The sequence below is a fragment of the Carassius auratus genome, chromosome 6 (genome assembly GCF_003368295.1).
Source record: "Carassius auratus strain Wakin chromosome 6, ASM336829v1, whole genome shotgun sequence".
In the NCBI taxonomy this organism is placed as follows: Eukaryota; Metazoa; Chordata; class Actinopteri; order Cypriniformes; family Cyprinidae; genus Carassius; species Carassius auratus.
Window position 1 is genome coordinate 3,474,671 of NC_039248.1, and position 22,159 is coordinate 3,496,829.

The 22,159-nt window shown below is 37.3% G+C and overlaps 1 protein-coding gene across 3 annotated transcripts; it reads right to left on the reverse strand.

Annotated features, from left to right (window-relative positions):
• Nucleotides 1-1,332: 1,332 nt before the first annotated feature.
• gad1b (glutamate decarboxylase 1b) lies at nt 1,333-21,465 on the reverse strand. 3 transcript variants are annotated; one of them, XM_026256468.1, is made up of 17 exons: nt 21,143-21,464; nt 19,986-20,093; nt 18,256-18,318; nt 15,934-16,077; nt 15,040-15,282; nt 13,987-14,077; nt 8,796-8,908; nt 8,495-8,610; nt 7,673-7,752; nt 7,513-7,567; nt 7,181-7,297; nt 6,961-7,025; nt 6,786-6,864; nt 4,714-4,863; nt 4,141-4,248; nt 3,949-4,038; nt 1,333-2,758 (listed from the first exon to the last, which is right to left on the reverse strand). In XM_026256468.1, the coding sequence occupies exons 2-17, from the start codon at nt 20,059-20,061 to the stop codon at nt 2,585-2,587; spliced, it is 1,764 nt and encodes a 587-aa protein (XP_026112253.1). In that variant the 5' UTR covers nt 20,062-20,093; nt 21,143-21,464; the 3' UTR covers nt 1,333-2,584. The 3 variants fall into 3 exon arrangements, with proteins under 3 accessions (XP_026112253.1, XP_026112261.1, XP_026112262.1); XM_026256476.1 differs by lacking the exon at nt 21,143-21,464 and adding an exon at nt 20,460-20,675 and having other exon boundaries at nt 2,585-2,758; XM_026256477.1 differs by lacking the exon at nt 18,256-18,318 and having other exon boundaries at nt 2,585-2,758; nt 21,143-21,465.
• Between the last annotated feature and the right edge of the window lie 694 nt (nt 21,466-22,159).

The window sequence follows — 22,159 nt, forward strand, 5'->3', positions numbered from 1 at the left end:
TGCATTGCCTCAGTTACTGGGATTTTCACGCACAAACATTTCTAGGGTTTACAAAGAATGGTGTGAAAAGGGAAAAACATCCAGTATGCAGCAGTCCTGTGGGAGAAAATGTCTTGTTGATGCTAGAGGTCAGAGGAGAATGGGCCGACTGATTCAAGCTGATAGAAGAGCAACTTTGACTGAAATAACCATTCTGTACAACCGAGTTATGTAGCAAACCATTTGTGAAGCCACAACACACACAACCTTGAGGAGGATGGGCTACAACAGCAGAAGACCCCACCGGGTACCACTCATCTCCACTACAAATAGGAAAAAGAGGCTACAATTTGCACGGGCTCACCAAAATTGGAGAGTTGAAGACTGGAAAAATGTTGCCTGGTCTGATGAGTCTCTGATGATTTCTGTTGAGACATTCAGATGGTAGAGTCAGCATTCGACGTAAACAGAATGAGAACATGGATCCATCATGCCTTGTTACCACTGTACAGGCTGGTGATGGTGCTGTAGTGGTGTGGGGGATGTTTTTTTGGCACACTTTAGGCCCCTTAGTGCCAACTGGGCATCGTTTAAATGCCACGGCCTACCTGAGCATTGTTTCTGACCATGTCCATCCCTTTATGACCAACATGTACCCATCCTCTGATGGCTACTTCCAGCAGGATAATGCACCATGTCACAAAGCTCAAATAATTTCAAATTGGTTTCTTGAACATGACGATGAGTTCACTGTAGTAAAATGGCCCCCACAGTCACCAGATCTCAACCTGATAGAGAATCTTTGGGATGTGGTGGAACGGGAGCTTCGTGCCCTGGATGTGCATCCCACAAATCTCCATCAACTGCTTGATGCTATCCTATCAATATGGGCCAACATTTCTAAAGAATGTTTTCAGAACCTTGTTGAATCAATGGCACGTAAAATTAAGGCAGTTCTGAAGGCGAAAGGGGGTCAAACAACAGTATTAGTATGGTGTTCCTAATAATCCTTTAGGTGAATTTACACTTAGACTAAAAGCAAATATTGATTTTTATCATATACTTTCAGTGAGCAATAATATGTTGGTATAAAATATATTCCAATAAATACATTTTGAAATAAATTTGAGCAAATATACTTTTTGGCGTTTTTCTGTATATTTTGAAATCTAGTTGAATATTGTCATCATGACATATCATCTAGTGGCTGAGCTGAGAGCCGCTGCTTTAATATAAGAATGAAATAAATGAGAACACAAACAAACTGGGTGTGAAGTGGAAGTTTATTATATGCTTTAAAATAAAGGTGCATTATTTATACGTTTTAAAAAGACGACTAACAGAACATTCTTATACTTTAATAGCTTTTTATTGTGCCGTGTATATATATGTTAATAACAGTTTACATATAATGTGATTGCATTTTAAAGTGCCAGCCTTACTGAGGAGACCAGATCGCCCTCCTCACATTTGTCAAATACACTTTGAACAAATAGAGAACATGAAATAAACAGTCCAAAGACAACAGCTGAATCTAAATACCGCATAGCAATTAACTTTTAATAAATATGAATATGAACACAATCTTCCAGCATCCTGAGGACATATCAAGCCTTCCTTCTAAGTTTGTGCTTTAATTGTTTTCTTTTGTTATTTCTTCCAGCTATCTTTTTTTATATATATTTTTTAAATATGATGCTATATTTGCCTGAGTTGAATATCAATAAATAGTAATATACATCTGGTAACTAACTACCTTCAGATAATTGAAAGGATTGCTTATAACATTCAGTCAAATATACACACGATAACGTTGTAACAATAACACACTGATTGCACAGAGTTAAGGGCCTCAACCACAAACATATACAATATATTCATATTTATATAAATGTGTATAGATTAATGCTATAATTTATACGCTTGCTTATTTCAAAGAATGTTGAGTATATTGTAAAATGCATGGCACTAGTTCTGTCTTTGGCTCACAAGTACACTACTGGACCATAAACATTAGCCTAAACTTGTTTGATTATATATAACTTGTCTTAAAATACAAATGAAGAACTGTTACAAATGGGAGAAATACCTTTGAACACCATTGGTTCACAATATAAATCAAGTCTTTGTTTATAGATTTATATCAATACATTTCAAACTCAAAATTGAATACGTATGTTTCACCTCACAAAGGTGTTGATTAAACACTTTACATGACCTACTACAAGGTTAGTTAGGGAAACACAACACTAAAATACAGATCAACCACTGGTTTACACACAGACCCCACTAGTACACAGAAAGGGGTTCGAGCTTCGTTAAAAGGGTGGTGCGTCATTGCTTGTCTCTATATTGTATTTACAAACCCAAGCACCGACTGTTACACCCGATCCCAATGGATTTAAACTAAGTTATAAGGTGACCGTGTAGCTATACAGGCTACATAATCTGTAAGTTAAAGATCTAAAGACATTGAGTAGAAGGACTGAACATATTGGACCACAATACGACGTCGAAACATAGCCATTAAATGTATAGACTGGGTGAACGTCCTATCGAGATGCCTAAGCCTTGAATATAGACACAGAGCTGCAGCTCTCTGCTCTTACAGGTCGTGACCCAGCCTCTCGATCTCATCGATGAGGAAATCGATGTCGGACTTGGTGACGGCATGATTGGAGACGACCATTCGGAAGAAGTTGACCTTGTCACCCTGTGGTTGGTATCCTACCATGGTTGTGCCACACTCCATCATCATTGCTTTGATCTTCGGCGCCACCTGCAGGGGAGATGGCGTAATTTAGTGATGGGAGAACCAATTTTCTATGTAAAGTGATTCATTCAAAGCACTGGAAAAAACATAAACTTGAGGCACATGCTGACTCAAAACTGTGTGAACTCAAAACTCGAATGAAAAGACAACCCAGATATATACAGATGATGGCATCCTCTACAAACTTAAAGAGAACGTGAGTTCACAAAATCAACAACATCTACACTCTTAAGAATTAAAGTTCTTTATTGGCATCGATGGTTCCATGAAGAACCTTTAACATCCAGGGAACTTTCCCTTATTTAGCACTGCATCACTTGCTCACCGATGGATCCTATTTAGTGAATGGGTGCCGTCAGAATGAGAGTCCAAACCGCTGAAAAAACATCCACAAGCAATCCACACGACTCCAGTTCATTAATTAACATCTTGTTTTATCCTTAAACCGCAGCTTCTGGCCAAACTACCAGTCCATAATCCATAATAACACTTCTTCCTGTGAAAAAGTCCATCTCTCACATCAAATTTCACTCACACATTTGTTTAGAGCTGTTCTGGACTGCTTTCAGTTTTAAATGGTGCATGATCTAACCATATTTCTCTCCTGATTCAGATTAAATGATTTTTTCACTGGAGGAAATGTTTTTACAGATTATGGACTCTTATTTGAGCCAGAAGCAACGTATTAATGATGTTTCTTACAAGCACACAGCTTTTCACTTCACAAGGCATTAAAAGATGGACTGGAGTGATTAGTGGATTACTTGTGATGTTTTTATCAGCAATTTGGACTCTCATTCTGACGGCACCCATTCACTGCAGAGGATCCACTGGTGGGAAAGTGATGGAATGCCATCTGTTCCCATGAAGAAACAAACTCATCTGCATCTTGGAAGGCCTGAGGGTGAGGACATTTTCAGCTGAACTATTCTTTTTAATACCGTTTAAAAAAGATTCTTTGGGAAAACCAAAATTGTTATTCTATGGCAAGATCTCTTTTGGAAGCGTAAGAGCGTAGAGGCGAATCCTTGGAATTGTAAAATGTTTTTAATCTAAGGTCCTGCTGAAATCACATGACTCTTTGATAAAAGCTTCAACACCACTGAACCGAAACAAGATTGTAAAATTGGTTTTGATCACCACCAGTATGTGTGCTTGTTACTCTCATTTTGTCTAACTGAAATGAGATGATGTACCCTGTGTAGTTTCTCCCTTCGTTCGTCTCCATGTGGCATGCCACGCAAACTTGGTGGAATATACCAGAAGCAAACATTTGTGTGCTGGGGCTGCAGAGAACACAAGAAAGCAATAAGAACATTAATTACGTGCAGTATTAGGTAAGCAGTTTTTTCAGTCTATACTTGAGTATGCATGTGCCTGATACAAACCTGGCCCTCAAAGACCATTTCATATCCCTCACGGTTCTTGATTTTATTGTAGAGATATTCAGAAAGCTCCAGACATCTGTCAATGTGCTGCTCAAACCCAATTGTGCCCTGCACGGAAAAAAAATCAACAGTCAGGATAAAAATGTGTTTTTCTCAGCAAAATACTCATTACTAATTTGCTCTAGCCACATAATTATTTTTATTTTAGCATTTCGAATATATACCACTTTACCTGCATACATAATACATAGTTATACATACATACAGTAATATACATACATACAGTAATATATATATATATATATATATATATATATATATATATATATATATATATATATATATATATATATATATATACCGTATAGCAAATCTTGTCTTTGTGATTGTAATCTATTATTGTATATATTATATCAAACTATCTTTGCATATATACATTGCATACATATATATACATATACATATATATATATGTGTGTGTGTGTGTGTTTGTGTGTGTATTGTGTATTGTGAAAAGCACTATGTAGTATATAATTTATTTGATAAGGCATAACAGCAGCTGTTGTGACCCACCTTGGCCTTCCACATGAGCCAGAATTTGAAGATGTCTACATGTCTGCCACACTGGATGGCCTTGTCGCCGGTGTCGTAGGTCACATCGTACTGTTTGTCTGGTTGGAAGAGGTATCCAGCACACATGGAGTTGCAGCCCTGCAGAATGCCCTGCAACAGAGACACAGCTCCTGTGATCAGTAGCTGTATAACTAAACTTTAAATAAATTTGAATTGACTTGATCTACATAAATTAATTTAGCAGAAACATTTCTATCATGACAACTCTCGGAGGGATTGGCATGGCAGTGTAAATGTATGTGGTCTTGGTGGAAAAGATCTGCTATGCTGCTGCTACTGCGGCAGAGCAAGTACTGAGACTTGCTACTGCCAATACATACACCAACATTCTGCTGTGAGCATGTAAGTAATATTGCATATAGCATGCATCAGGGTTATTCAAATATTTCCCTGGAGGGCCAAATTGGTGCAGAGTTTGGCTCCAACCCTGATCAAAGTCACATGCCTGTGATTTTCTAATGATCCCAAAAACATTGATTAGCATTCTCAGGTGTGTTTGACTAGGGTTAGAGCTAAACTCTGAAATGCATTGGCCCTCCAGGGCAAGATTTGAATAACCTTGGCATACATGAATTACCTCGTAGCCAGTGTTGGGAACGTTACTTTAAAAAAGTAATTAGTTATAGTTACTCACTACTTGTTCCAAAAAGTAACTGAGTTAGTAACTGAATTACTCTATAATAAAAGTAACTCGTTACCAGGGAAAGTAACTATTAGTGTTACTGTAAAAAAAAAAAAAAAAAAAAAAAAAAAGTTGCTACATGTCAGAGAATTTGTACTTTGTTTTTGCAGTTTTCACAAGTCAGTTGAAATGAGTAGAACAGACAGGTACATAACTTTCTATATTTATTGCACGTCAACAGACAGTTTTATCCTGCACTTCAAGTATTATCTTTGTAAGAAAAGTGTTTTTGGCCACTAGCTTTGTAGATGCATGTGCACATTACATGCACGTTCTTTGCTTTGACCACAATGAATTTGAAGTAGTGCTTATATCTCCACCTTGAAAATGCCAATTTTTCATCGGATTGCTCCTGACTCGCCATCTCTACCACGAATCTCTGTGTAGCCATTGCGTGTGTGTATGTTTGGCGCCGCTGGCGCAGCTGCATGTGCCGGCATGTGTGTAAAAACACTGGCTCTGATTGGCTACCATGAAACACATGACTCTGCCTTAGCCAATCACAACTGCTTATCTCGTCATTAACCCACCTGCTCACTCGCTGTGTGAGCCAGGGGTCCGTTCGGATTGCATAGTTCATTAAATCAATGCATAGTAACGCACCGCATTTAACGTTCAGTAACGTTAACGGCGTTGTAACGACGGGAAAAGTAATTAGTTAGATTACCGCGTTAGTGAAAAAATAACGTCGTTACCCAATGCTGTTCTTTTAAACGCCGTTATTCCAAACACTGCTCGTAGCAGATCTATACAGGTGGAGCTGGGGAAGGTGGAGGGTTTCTGAAGCAAGCTGCAACTGCTGTGGAAAGCACTAGTCATATATTTGAATGTTGAGCAGCAAGCTCATTGCTACCGATACAGAAGAGAACCAGTCAGCTGTGCCATGTGATAATGATGTCATTAGGTCAGATTGAGTTAGACGTATCGGACTGCGCCATCTAGAGTTTCATACCAGAACTCTGTATTTATCCAAATGAGTTTGGTGCATATCTGCATATCAAAGATTCTTGTACAGGATTTTTTATGTTTTTAAAAGAAGTGTCTTCTGCTCACTAAGGCTGTATTTAATAGAACAAAAATACAGTACCATTTTGAAAAATACATATAATATAATGTATTCCTGTGATGCAGTACTGAATTTTCAGCATCATTACTCAAGTCTTCAGGGTCACATGATGCTTCAGAAATAAAAAATATAATAAAAGTAATAATTTCTTAAAAAAGAAAAGAAATTACAATAAGGTAGATGGGCTTTTCCAAGAGAAAAGGTTAATGCCAGATGTAAATGGAGCTCTAGTGTGTGATAAATCCTTGAGACTTCCTGCCTCACCTTCTCTCTGACCAGGATGGCTGAACATTGCAATGGTGCTCCCATCATCTTATGAGGGTTCCATGTGACTGAGTTTGCTCTGAAACAAACAGACATGTGGGGTTTCAGGTCACACTTTACCTTCATTTTGATATACAGTCAATTTAGCACCTTATCTCGTGTGATTTTTACATACCTCTCAATGCCGCTTAACTTGTGACGGTGTTTCCTGGACATCAGCAGTCCTCCACCCCAAGCACCCTAGATATGTACAAACACCACTGACTGAATGATTTAAGATGTATTAATTCATTTATTCAATTCTCCATTTTTTACATTCATTTGTTTAGTTACCATTTCAGCAAATTCTGAAAGAAATCAAGGGAAATGCATGTATATATTTGAATCAAACTTACATCTACATGTAACCACAGGTTGTACTTCTCGCAGATGTCAGCAATGTCATTGATGGGATCGAATGCTCCATATACTGTGGTACCAGCTGTTGCATTCACAAACAGTGGCACGTAACCCTAAAATCAACATTCAAAATTTCATTCACTGCTGATATGGCCTGAAGCAAGTTCCCTTTATTAACAGAGAGACTTAGAATTAGTACTTAAAGGTCAAATCATCCATCAGCTTGAGAATAGCTGCTTCAGTATTGATCCACTGAACTTTTCAGGCACTGAGGTTAAATACTTTCACTCACTTGTCTTGGAAACAGTGAGTCTGAGCATCTACGTACCTTCTGTTTGGCATCAATGATCTTTGCCTCTAAGTCAGCAGGTATGACACGCCCCCTGAAACAAGACAGCCAATTAGGTGTAAGTGGGAGGGACTCTAGCAAATAAAACATGAGCTTTGAAAGAAAGTCACATAGTGGTTAAGAGCTCAAAAGATGATACCTCTCATCTGTCTTCAGGAGAATTACATTTTCTCTGCCGAATCCCAGCACTGCTCCTGCCTTTTTGATTGAATAATGACTCTGCAAAAAACAAACAGTGGAGTTGCCAATCAATCAAACGGCCAAATAGTATAAAATTAATGCAAATGTACAATAATACCATATTTGCTGATTGAAATGTAAATACATGATTTTCATAATAATTTTATGCTTCTGATTCTGAAAATAGTGCTTGTTTTGCATGAGTATGCCACACATTTTGTAGCATATTTGCCTTCTATGATCAATTTTAAAGGGAAGTTTTGGATATCCTTTAAAAAACTGCCACTAAGTCATATCTTCCTCTCAGCCAGGAATAAAAATCCTCAGCTGATTTTCGCATGTGATTTTATGGCCAGTGACAGGAAAAAAATGCAATCATGAGCCAAATGCTTTCTGCTATAAGTGGGTGTTTTAGACAGTGATAGAAAATTGCAGATTTTGTGAAAAAAAAGTTTTTTGACATTACACTACACTGAAAATTTGAATGTAGTTTTACAGTCCTTTGCAGATTGGAAGATAAATGATACACTTTGAATATCCTTTTGTTGCCATTGAAACCAAAACTTTTGACTCCTTTTGTTATTTTAGTAAGTGCATTAAGCTGATATATACTTATCAACTGTGACATAACATATCAAATATATTTTGGAGCTCAGCATCATATTAGGAATGATATTAGCATTCTTGGCAAATCCAATATTCAAGACACATGGCTGTGTAATATATGACCCCTAGAGGGAGTCATATCCTCTGCTTAACTGCAGTGAAAGTGAAAACTTACATGTTCAGAAGTGAAAAGCACGAGTCGTGGTGCTGCAGACATGCCTTTGGTCTTGACTTCAGGGAAATACTTGTACCTTGCAACCATCACACTGTACATGTTTGATATAGCACCACCTGTGAACAGATTCATCACATTACAGCACCAAAATAAAATGGGGTAGCCAAAGGAATAGTTCAGCCAACACGAAAATGTCAGAATTTCCTCAGCCCCTAATTGTATGCACAACCTAGTATATGTCCTTTGGGTTATGTTTGTAATGGGGATATTTCATTATTCGGTTTGTTATGGAGCAGTTTACCTGGCGAGAAGAGTCCATCGCCATCTCCATTAGTCCATCCAATGATCTCTCTCATCTTCTTGAGGGTCAGTTGCTCCATCAGAACAAACACAGGAGCGATTTCATATGTGAACCTGAGCAACACACAGGAAGATTGATCACATGAGACTGAAATTGTATTTTCTTGTAAAAGCTTTGTTTTATTTACACCACTGAAACCCCATCTTTTCCAGTGCAGAAAAATATCTAGATGTTTAGTTCTTGTCTCCACCTTATTTTAATGAAGGCTATTTTTTGAAGCATGGCTGCTGGTTTGAGCTGGTTTAAACTGGTCCTTAACTGGTCATGTGCTGGTCATAAGCAGGAGCTAGTTAAGACCAGCTAAGGCTCAAACCAGCAGCCATGCTTCAAATAATAGCTACTTAACCAGGATATGCGGTATTTTTTTTTTAACAGGGAAATTCTACTGCACTTTTAGTTTGGTTACTTAATTAATATTCACTTATAGCCTATTGCAGCTAATGAATAAGAAGTGTATCACATTCACCAAAAAAATAGTGTTGTGGCAAGAAGGGATAAAGCGAGGGCCAATAAATTGAATGTTTATATTTATTAGAATGTGTTTTCCCTGTTGAAACACACACACACACACACACACACACACACACGCACACACACATATTATTATTTATTTATTTATTTATTTTTTTTATAGTGATTTCTAATGTTTTTCTGGTGTGTTTTGGGACATATTCCATTAGGACCTATTGGTTTTAGCAAGCCACCAATAGAAGGCGACCAATTATCAGTAGAAACATACAGGGTCCATTACCGTTTCCATTAAAACCAATAGCCTACAAGTCCCATTATAGGCAAACCAGTAAAACCATTACACATTTTGTAATGTGTCTGTTGTTTTTTTTCAGCAGGGTTATTAACATCTACACCTACCCCAACCGTAAAACACCTGTTATAATAATGCAAAAACAGTTGTTATTGTTGTGTGACGCACATGCGCATGCCCAGTAGCCGCAACTGTATCCCTTCTAGTCCTAACCAAAAAATAGCATAATTTCGCCTAGCATAATAAAGTGGATACAATTTATTTATTTGGTTAACTTTACTTCGATTTTGGACTGAAAATTGAAAATTTGGACATGGCTATTCGTATTTATGCTATCAAATTAATGTTGCACTTGTGCAAATTGTCCAAATCTGGCAACAACTGCTTCAGTTCCTGCATACATCACAAACTGTTCCATCAGAGATACATTCTGTCCCTCTCGGCTGCTTTGAATTTCGCTAATTAAAAGACGGCTGTGATAGACGAGATAAGGGCTCATTTCAGGCTGTTTTAATGAAGGGAGTCAGTACTCTGATGGCTATCTGTCTGTCTAAATGGAGAGGTTCAGGATGACGGGGGGCAGACGGCGCACAAATGAGGGGACGGCTGCGCGCGCGAGATAAGACCGCGCTTCGGCACAAATCCGTCTCATTCACAGAAAGGATGGACGAAAGTGGATGAACGTGTGATGGAACACAACTAGGACACGGAACAGCCCCGGGGCAGACTCATTGTTCAGCTCCGTCACGAGAAGGAACAAAGATTTCAGACAGTAAAATAACGGGGACTCATCAATAACACGCAGCGAAAACATGATTTCAGCTGTCAGAATGTCGTAGAAATAGAACAATGTTTCTTGAGCCGGACTGTAACACGTGTTGGATTTGACAAATTACATTTTCATGTACAAAGGAGGAAAAACCAACAGGAAATTTAATATCTGCCTGAATGCATAAAAGGGGGCCGTTTATTCAACTATGAAATTAAAATGCATTTTGTGATATGCATTTGCATAACAAAAAATAATAATCAGATAAATAAAAACAGAACGTTGGTCAAGTTTTTATTTATTTATTATTAAGTGCATTGGCAGATATTCTTTTTTATTTTAGCAAAACCCCACTTTATTTTGATACATTTCTCTGAATACATTACTTTATATCTTATGCCATTTTGCTTCTCAAGTAAAGGTATCTTGATTAAATAACGTTTAGATATTTGTAATGGAAAACAGTACAAAAATACTGAGTAAGAAAATTATGTTTTACAGAATGTCATATGAGATTTAAGTTTCATTTATGAGTTATTATTGTGTAAATTTAATTTTACATTTTATTTAGTGTATTATGCATTTAATATTATCAGCATTACTATCAACCACCCAAAACACCTTGGCAACCACCTAGCAACACCGTGGAAACACAACCACCTTAGAGTGCAGCAACCAGCTGGAAATATGACTCAAATTTCATGCAAATATCTTTTCTTGTCTTTTATGTGAAGCTATTTTGAGAGTGGTGTGTGTGTGTGTGTGTCAGTTCATTAGCTGCCGGTCAGTGTGTGTCACTGATGAGAAATAATGGGTCTAAATTAGTCACGGTGAATAATGACAGAATAAGCAGCATTTGCATCCTGTCTATTCACTGAATCACAGACACGAGGACACTCCTCTATCTCTTCTCACAAAGCCCTTTCTATAGCACGCTTGTGTGTGTGTGTGTGTGTGTGAAGCTGGCAACAGCAGAAGCGACACTCTCAGCAGTGATGAAATGAAACGTTTCCAAACATTGCAGGTGAAATCCTTTAAAATGGGGAAGAGAGCAGTGGGAGGCCAAAAGAACAGCTTTATCCCTGGAGCAAGACGATGGCATCATGTGGGAGAGATGGAGAAACATTTATCCTGAGATCCTGAAAACGCTTCAGCATCAGAGTGAAGCACTAATCAACATCCTCCTCCCAGAGAGACTCCCACACTCTCATCTGCTGAACTAACACACCTCTGATATTAGTGCTTCATACTCGAGAGCCAACATGGTTCCATCCGCCTCCAGACACAAATATAGTGCTTTTTAACCTCATATTGATGCTTTACAGGAATGAGACATGAAGAAAGGGCAAAATTCAAGGTTTAATACAGAAATACACATCGATCGCCTCTTGACTTCTCAAATGTCAGCAGCACTTGAGGACGTTCTTTATTTATAACGTGGTAAAAATCATATAAAGTAAAAATGCCACAAAGTAAAAAAAAAACACACTGCTAGCTGTTCTGAAACCTTGGTATTTACTGCATGTGAAAAATGAAAACTTGTTTGACTGTGTGCATCCAGTGAATGCAAAAAGATATTTAGTTGTAACACCATTTATAAGTAACACAATTGAACAGACCCTATGAGTATTCAGTGTCACACTACTGAGAAACAAGCACTGCAGAAATGCAAGTGTGCAAATATGATATGGATGTAAAAACTTTGATTCTTTTATGTTTTTGGCACAGCTTTTCCTCTCCATATTTGGTATGAATTAGCTTAAGAGCATATTAATCAAAGTAATTCCCTTTGGCCAAAAACCCATTGTTCATAGTTATGGCAATTTAACAAGGTTTTTTTCATCTTAACTGACTTCTATTACGGGAAGCTCTCTATTTATATTAAGAAAGACAGCTGTAATGAAGTACTCGGTCCTCTGAGATCAAAATGGCCTGCGGGAGTAAAATGCGATGGCCAGACTGCTCGCCCGCAGGGACACGCTCTCCGACTGGCTGGTCCCAGCTGGCACACACTTCCTACCAGCCCACAGTCGCACGCAATCAATGGGCTGTTAAATAGATTTGGTACAAGTCCATTCTGTGCTTTAGTGCTGTAAGACTCCTCGGTGCTGCACTAACAGCAGCAGCAAAAGATTCAGGAAAAAACCCATCAGCTTCTGTTGTATAGCTGAAGAAGGGCTAGTTTTCACCTGGGGAACGGTTATAGCTTGTTAAGTAGAAGATTTCGATTCCAAATGTCATACTAAATTTGTTTAGTATATTAACTTATAAAATTGGTAAAGAGAAAGATGAATGAAATCTCAGCACAAGCCAGGGACTAAAATTAAAACCAAAACTAAAACCATAAAAGAAGATTTTTATTATTTGACATAAAAAAGTTAAGTAAAAGGAAATATAAAAATATAATAATATTTTATTTGTATATATTTCATATTTATTTTAACTTGATGTATTAAAATAACTAAAACTAATACTGATTTTATTTTTTATTAAAATTATATTGTCATATATAAAATAAATAAGAACTACTAAAATGATAAAAATTTTAACTAAAATGTAAATGAAAATAGAAAATATTAATCATTAATATTAAATATGATATATATATATATATATATATATATATATATATATATATATATATATATATATATATATATATATATAAATATATAACAAATTCTAAATATTAAAAAAAACTAGTATTTCAAAGATATATACTAAAGTAATATTGGCACAAGCTATAAATAGAATAAGTGTCATATAACCACCAAACCACCATTATAGTAACACTATAGGTGACACTAAAATAATGCAATAAACAGCATTCATTTAACAACATAAGATAACATAATACCCTTATGTACATAGCTGATAGCAAAACACTAAGAAAAAACATAATTATTTCCATGAAAATCTATCAAATATGAAGTATCACAGGAATTCAATTTAGAGTTTTTCCACAGTAAATCATAAAATAACGTGTTCTTTCTGACTTCCCAAAACTGTAAATTTTACTGTAAAATTAGATGAAATACCCCACTGTATTTATCACAGTTCTCACTGTGTCCAGAAACGTGAATAACGGGATTTACCATAGACTTTTTACAGTAGTTCAATTTTTATGTAGACTTGAAGGATTATGCCGATACAGAAAATGGCATTAGAAAATATGTGACAACCAGCTCCAATCTTTCCCATACTTATGTGTTTTCTGCCATTTCAATGGAAAAAAAATATTCAATGCATCAGTGCAATCTATACTATCGTTTCCATGCAAATCGCATGAGCAACTCATCAGACAGAAATGTCCAATAGAACAGCTCCGTTCAATTTGCTCTTTATATCAGCAGTGAAATGTCTAACTCTATGGGCTGATCAATATGCAATCTCACAGGCCTGGAGGGCAACGGGGTGGTTACAGCATTCAGACACATCACTCGATACAGCCTTGACAAAAACAGTGCCTCGAGCCATAGCGTTCAAACAAAACCCTTTACATAACCTCAGAGCCACGGAAATACTTAACACAGACAACGTGTTGTTACTGGCGAATGACCCCCGCGAGAGGACAGCGATCGGTGGCTTCAGTAACTCACATGTTAGTGTTGGCAGTAGAGGTGAGCCATTCTCCAGCCAGACCGATGATGTCCAGACCAGATGAAAGCTGATTGAAGAATCTAGGATGACCTAGAAGAAGAGATTTTACAGGAGTTATAAGTACAAATTGCGAATACATACTCTTCATATCATAAAATGAAACAATCAGACCAAAAGACTGTTGTTGAAAAGTTTGAGGTCAGTAGGATTTTTTAATGTTTTTGAAAAAATATTTTTCAAATATTTTTAGCACTTAATATAAGTGCTTTCTATGGTAAAATATTTTAAAACACAATTGATTCTTGTGATGCGATGCTAAATTATTATCATCATTACTCCAGTCTTCAGTGTCACATGATTCTGCAGAAATCATTCTAATATGCTTGATGCTCAAGAAACATTTCTGATATATATATATATATATATATATATATATATATATATATATATATATATATACTTTTATAATTTTTAGAGGATTTTCTGTTGAATTCAAAAGTTCAAAACAACAGCATTTATTTGGAATAAACATTTTATAAATATTCTTTTTGGTTACTTTTGATAAATTTAATGAATCCCTGCTAAATAAAAGTATTATATTATATTTGAAAAAAAAAACTTTTGAATGGTACTCAGTGATATCACCAGGGTTTTAGTTTTCCCAAAATTATTTGTGGCTCCACTTGAAAATGCAGTTTATGGCATTAGACAGTAAATATATAATAAAGTGACTTTGGTCAATAGATCATTAGCTTTCTTCATTTGCTTTCATATATTACCTATAAATTAAATTATAAGTCAAACTCATTTGAAAACACATTGAATTTAAATTGCTCATCTGTAAGCGTAACAATTTTCAAAACTGCTCTTTTCAAATGATCAAGATATAACTTCTGTGAATAAATAGGAAGAACCTGTTATAAATTAATTATACTTTAACATCATAATCAACTCAAATCTGTGTAGTCAGCAGTAAATGATAGTAATTAAAGTTAAAGCTGGACTCCTGTTGACTGATTGGACAGAGTGGTAATAGCTCCATGGGCCTGTACCTGTTCGGACTCCATACTTGAGCGTGTCTCTGCAGTCCACCAGGATCTGCTCCAGCGACTCTGGTTGGTCAGACAGCTCCAGGTTGAAGCCTTCCATCCCCTCTAGGAGCTGGTGAGGGTGATGGAAATCCAGCACTTTGGTGGATCTGTCGAAGGTCTTGCGCACATAATTGGTGAGGATCTCCACCACCTCGAGAAGAAACTGGATTGTGGGTTCCTCGCCATTTTTAGCAGGCAGTAGATCTGGAATGGAGTAAGCCAGCATGTGAGTAGGCATATGGATGGATGGATGGATGGAATAATAATAATATAGTGGAGGTGAAAAGTCTAAAAATCCAGACTGAAAATTAAGATTTTTTTTCTTTGTAATCCTTAAAAATACCAGGTTCTGATTTTGAAATAATTAATAAAAATATAATTAAAAATGAAGAGATTTTAAGATTCTGCTTTATTTATAGGTCAATAATCAGTTACTGACACTGACTATATTTCTGCATGGAACTGCATAAACTTCTGACATTAAAATAACGTTTTAAATATCTTTATTGATAATAATAATTTTCCTGATATTTCTTGTGTTCATTATTCCATCTGAGACAACTAGTGAAAATATCAACAAAAAATAAAAAAATCTATCTATCTATCTATCTATCTATCTATCTATCTATCTATCTATCTATCTATCTTGCTGATATACAGTAGTCGACATTTAAAGTGGATCATGGTTTTAGCTTACAATAATAAGCGAACAATCAAATGTAATCTCTTTAACTTTTAAGTGTTTGATTTGGATGCAGCAAGAAAGCATTAGTTTCCGAGGTTTAGGCACTCTCTGGCATATATGTGCATACAGCAGCGTATGAAAACATGATTCAGAAGGAGGTTTGTGGTTACCTCGAGCGAACAGGTTGGAGAAGTCTGTCTCTGCGCGCGTGAAGCGCTCGCTGTTGTCACACGTCATCTGGTTCTTCGCGCTCTCCTTGAAGGCGCCCACCATCCGACTCTTCTCATCCAGACTATTGTTTTTCTGCAGGAAACCTGCATCATTACAACACGGGGAAGAATTGCAAAACATATCCTCAGCCTTGATTCTGGATGCTAGAGGGGAAAAGTTGTATCTCTAACCAGTTGCTTTAAGAGAAGCAACTAAACAGCTGGCTTGCTCTCTGATATTTATACCTAAGGGTGATTCCAGCTGTTGGAGTTTTAGTGGGACAGCGCTATTTATGGATTGGCGGAGGTTCAGAGGTGTTACTGTAGCCATGACATCAGAGGACATGTAGGGTGTGTGTGTTTTGGATCATGAAACACTGTTTAAAAACCACGGTTGAGTCTGGGTCTGTCATCCTCCACAGATTCCGCTTGACTGACTGATGATCCATGCCATTAACTGCCGACAGGCACATTTAATAGATTGAAACTCCCATCTATCGAGGATGTGTTATTAGAGCATCTTGCTTGATCATGGACAAACAGGTTCAGGCAATGCTTAATAAAGACCCAATTATATATATATAAATATATGGCATCGATGGTTCCACGAAGAACCTTGGAATACATTAAAAGTTCTTTATAAACGTTATTTAGATTTAAAGTGCTCCTCGCATTCCAAAAATGGATATTTTAAAAACTGCTAGCTTTGGGGAACCCAACTGGCAAATCAAAACCAGATTTGGAACCTTTATTTTTTAATGTGAAAGAGAGCAAACACCAATACAACATAATTCATAGGCTACATTTTGTACTGACTGGTTTTATTAACGGAGAACTGCTTAGAGCCACTAAATATTGTAAAACATGGGTCATAGATGGTTGGTAAGATTATAAAGAATATTTCTCAATATTTAAAAGCATATTTCCTTTGAGCATCCGTCTTTCGGTCACGAGGGCCGGGCTGTCATTGCGTGTCGTTATCTTTCTCATTTTGAGCAGGACTATCACACAATATTATCAGAGAAAACAGACCCCCGTTAATACTCCCCTCTGCCCACCGTGCAGCCCTTCTCTCTCATTCAGGCTCGGTTCTGATAAGAGCTAATGACTATTCGATGTCGTAAATCTTTTGCGATGCGCTGAACATCAATGGGCGACACGATTTTATAGCGACTATCAATATAGATTTTTCTGTTTTCTCTCAAGCTAAAGACCAAAGGCTTTTTGGTCTCCTCTAGCACGTTAAGCATGTTTATCGTACATGCAATTTTAAATAAAACACACATTCTGATTAAATAGCTGTACAAAATAAGTTACGTTTAAATTAGGCTGATTATTACTAAAGATATGACTTCACACTCTGGATTTAATTCCATCTCTTATCGTTTATTTAAATGTAATCAAAATCTGCATGAGCTCTCTCCAAAGAAATAAATTAAAATAAATACACAATTAAATACATGAATGCATAAAGAAAAACATTTTAAAAATATTTGTATTATTTATAGTTTTTTTTTACTTGTATGCATGCGTATACTTTAAATGTATCCCTGTATATCCTACAAAATAATTTTAGTGTATAATATTTTTTTAAATGATGGCGAAATTAAATCCAGAGGACCCTGGCTTTATATAAGAGAATGAAACGATTTTAAGTTCACCCGGAGAAATGGCCACATCCTCCCAGACGTCATCATCTTAAAAACACCCAATCCTCTTCACATCTTTTAGCAGGCTATAAAAAGCAGCGTGGCGTAAAAAGACAAGTTGAGAGAGAGAGAGAGAGACAGAGAACCACCCACTAGGAAACTAATAGACTAGAGAGCAACACCGGCAGCCCTTTTTTCTCCTGATATATAGAGTTTCACTGAAGAACAAATCCAGTTACGAAAACCCATCTAACTGACCGTGAGAGAATATTTCCATCCAGACCCTGACGATTCACAGAACTCTCTAAGCTATTTTTCTCTTGTCTTGCTGGCGTAAACCTCTCTTTTCGGGCTGATTTCTATTCCTTTGTCCGGGAAATAATAATGCGAGTGAACAAGGGGTGATATGGGGGAACAAAAGACTAAGACCCTGTTCGCACAGTAGCCTACAGGGTACACATCAGCTCTCTGACCTTTAGTGTGATGAAAACACGCAATGACAGTCACTCCCTATCTAGGGCACAAATGTATTCACACCTGGGTCAACAGAGCAACAACAGCATGGATAAAGGTGCCCTTGGTTTTGCCACCTTGAGTGACCCCACTGACTGAAATGATGTTGGCTGAAACTTACCACAGATCTTCATGCCCAGTTTCCTCGTGCATCCGTGTGCAACCCCGTACCACGCGTCGCCGGCTAAAACGAGACGTTTGGAGAGCTGTTCAACATCCCATATTTCATTTTATTTTTTATGCTATGGGTGAGGATATGTGTGCCTAATAAAGCAGGGTGAACATGCATTGACGCAGAAGGCAATGAAAGTGCGCAACAGATTTGGGTCTTTGCCGGCTCTGTGGCTTTTTCCTTCTTTGTGTCTATTTCAGTTTTTTTTAAAGGAATCAATAGAGGCTATCAGAAAGGCAGGCAGCTAATAGATGGTGGCACACATCCGGCAAAGAGGCGGTTTAAAATAAGCGGGCATGAAATGAGGTCTCGGAATTAATTGAGTGAAACGCTTGTGTTTGACTCGCCAGCCGTCATACAGTGAGACTATAGAGAAAATGTACCATGGATGACCTCCAGCATTAGTGACCAGACAGATGCCAATGAAACAAAAATGCACACACACTTATAACATTTAGCATTCACATATAGCATGAACAACAATAGTCATAATGTTTTGAGCTTGCGTCTTTATATAAACAATACAGTATAGTGTGTTTGCATGAAATGTGCATAGAAGAGGAAACGAAGCAGATTTATTATTAGGCCTACTATCAATAGTTTGATATGAATTGATCTCATCCTCCGGGGTGGGTTGTGTCTGGAGGCAGATCTAGCTCTATCTGCCCCGGGCGCGCGCTGTCAGCACAAGGCAGAGACAGCGCGCGCCCCTCAGGTCAGTGAGCGTGAGATAGAGCTTGGCAGGGAGATAATGGCAAAACACGCAGAACACACACACACACACGCACGCACAATAAAACAACACAGCATATAATTCTCTTGACCTCATGGATTAAAAACAAAATGTATATAAATAAACTATATAACATATGTAGCCTACTACGTCGTTCTATTTTTGCATTGCTTATTTTTTGTGTATATATATATATATATATATATATATATATATATATATTTTTTTTTTTTACATATATAGGCTTCAGAAAGGGACACAGAGGTTTATTAAACCCGATCAAACCCGTTTATTTCATGCATTTTTTTTGTTGCCCTGGCTCGGGCATTTGTAGGTAGCTACAAAGGAAACTGTGAATTGGACCGTGATGGTGGGTAATTTTTGTAATTACGCTATTAAAGTGGGACTGTTGAGAGCAGACGATGGCTGATTGCTGTTATTTAAGCTGCCATAAAAACGTAGCAAAAAGCAGGACTATTGTTATAAAATCGGTACCATAATTAACTGCAACACGTAATTAGGAAGAAGTAGGATGCTCTTATTTGAGAGTAAAATTAAGAACATAATTTTATTTGTAATCTGCATATATGAATTCCGACTAAAACCATACCCAAAACGAACAAGAGATAAAATAAAATAATTATTATAAGTAGTAGGCTATTATACACATATGCACACATCGTTTGTTTATCGAGTTTCCGTTTTAACATCTATCTATCTATCTATCTATCTATCTATCTATCTATCTATCTATCTATCTATCTATCTATCTATCTATCTATCTATCTATCTATCATCAGAAAATTTATAATTTGTCTCTCTAGCTGTCTCTGTCAGCTAATAGACATTTCACACGGTGATATGTGTTTTTTTAGGCAGTGATGAACATCGCCACCCCACGGAGTAAACAAGCCAAGTGAAAAACGCGTTATCCAGAGAGACCTACTTGTGGCAGGTTGTCGTAAATTAGCCGTGTTTGGGTCCATATCAGGAGCCGAGGAAGAAGGTGCAGAAGACGCCATCAGTCCAGGAGAAACACCTCACGGCTTTCAGACTGAAGAGAAAAAAGAAAACACGCACTAAACGGAAAATATGGAGAATTAGGACAAAACAGTGATGGCACAAATTATACTAAATAATACCGTCCTGTATCTCATATACTGCTTATATAATAAAAGCAAGCGTTTTTGTTTTCAAGGAATCTCCAGCATAATTTCACGCATCTGTGATATCCTTCTGAAATGGCAGTAATTCACTCCCCGTCACAAGGACAATTTGTCTTGTGTTCTGTCATGCACAGAAATGCTCTCTGATAGAGCAGTGCATCTAACAGCGCATCCAAAGCGCGAGAAATAAGCAACATACAGCTACTTAAGAAATAACTAAAAGAATTGTAGGTAAGTTCCGAAAATAACCCGACCTATATAACTTGGTATTTTGGACGGCGGTCCGGTTCTTGTTCTCCAGACGCACCTCTGAGCTCCAGCGCGCAGCAGACCGTGAAGTCTGACTTAATTGGCTCTGTAACGAGGTCTTTAAATCGAATCATTTAAAGCGCAGAAATGAAGAATCTGCTCACTTCAACCACAGCATAACAAAGGCGACGAAGTCAGGATGGAAATGATCTTTTATGAAGGCATTATTAACGATGATGACGATGACAAATATGTTTCTTTGTGTAAGATGATTTTAGAGAAGGTCAGAAGCTCAGTTCGTTTAACCGATACTCAGTCCCTCAAAGAGAGAGAGAAAGATAGAGAAAATGAATAGAAAAATAGTGACTTATTGATTTGTCAATTAAAATGATCTTTAAATATCTTCAAATAACGCGCATCAGTCACTGTCGGGGTTAGTGAAATATGGCCAAAAAATCATTGCGCTGCTCATGTGTTAAATTACACCATGTTTTTAGATCATTATTTTACCATGACCTGTTCCTATATTGGCAGAAACTGGTTTATATCTGCACATGCATTTATTAGCATCGAGTATAAAAAGCATAATTAAGTTTCTACCCCTTTTTCAAATATTCTTATCCTCCTCCCACACTGTAGACGAAAAAAGGGCTTGAATTTAGATCGAACGCAGAAGGTGAGCGCTTACCTTACGAAGTCACAGGTGTCACAATAAAGTCCAGAAAAACGGAGGCACGCGGAGGATGTTTCACACCGCGTGACGTGGCTGTGAGACGCTTGATATCAGAAAACCAGAAGAGTGAAGAAGAAAATAAAAATCCATCCAGCGCCAATTCTTGATTCAGTGTTTATCCTTCAAAAGGCGACAGGAGAATCTCCAAAATTCACTTCTGTTGTATATTTTAAACCGTTTAATATCCACGGGTTCGTCTCGAGATTATTATATGGACTCAAGCCACCTGACACATGAAGCTTAATTCTCCGAGTAAAATATATATATACACACGTCAAAATACCGTGGGAGTGAGAAACCGGTGAGTGAGAGAAAGAGAGAGAGGGGAAGAGAGTCAGACAGAGAGACATCACGAGGACGAAAACATCAGGTGTTTCTACTTATTTTGGAGGGAAACCATAAACAATTTTTATTCCATGTTAATTTAACAAAATTTTTAGAAGCAGGTTTTCTTTTCTTTAATTGCATGACTTGTGGATCAGCCCCAGTTTAACCGAGACGTCTGGAATTATAAAAACACCGACATCCACAAGGTGGCAACAGAGAACGGACCAACTTGAACTTGAATGAAGGATTTTTGGGCAGCGCCCTGGAAAATCACTTGAACTGCTGTGTACAATGCTTGTAAGATCGTTTATTTCAGAACCTCTGCTGATTACGTTTGTCAATACTGACGAAAACTTTTCATTGGTTGTTGTTAATTATAAGCGCGAAGTATCATTACCGCCTTTTCAGCACCTGGACAGCTCCACTCAGTCAACACCTGCATTCAGAAGAGACCGGGGCTAGTTGTCACACATTTAGCAGTCAGTCAGTATTTCTCTGGGTGGGGTTTTCTATATTCAAACCCTGTAGGCGCAAGTTGTGACAATAAATAAATAAATAAATAAATATTTCCTCTTAACTCACTGTGATTTTGTGTTCACTGTGCAACAGCTATTTCAAAAATATTACTTGAAGCTTAAGAGAATA

Coding starts and splice junctions, on each gene's coding strand:
- gad1b (XM_026256468.1), bottom strand. CDS start 20,061: ATGGCGTCTTCTGCACCTTCTTCCTCGGCTCCTGATATGGACCCAAAC. Junction 8,611..8,795: donor CGATGGACTCTTCTCGCCAG/GTAAACTGCTCC, acceptor ATCTGTTCACAG/GTGGTGCTATATCAAACATG. Junction 7,568..7,672: donor CTCCTGAAGACAGATGAGAG/GTATCATCTTTT, acceptor GTCTTGTTTCAG/GGGGCGTGTCATACCTGCTG.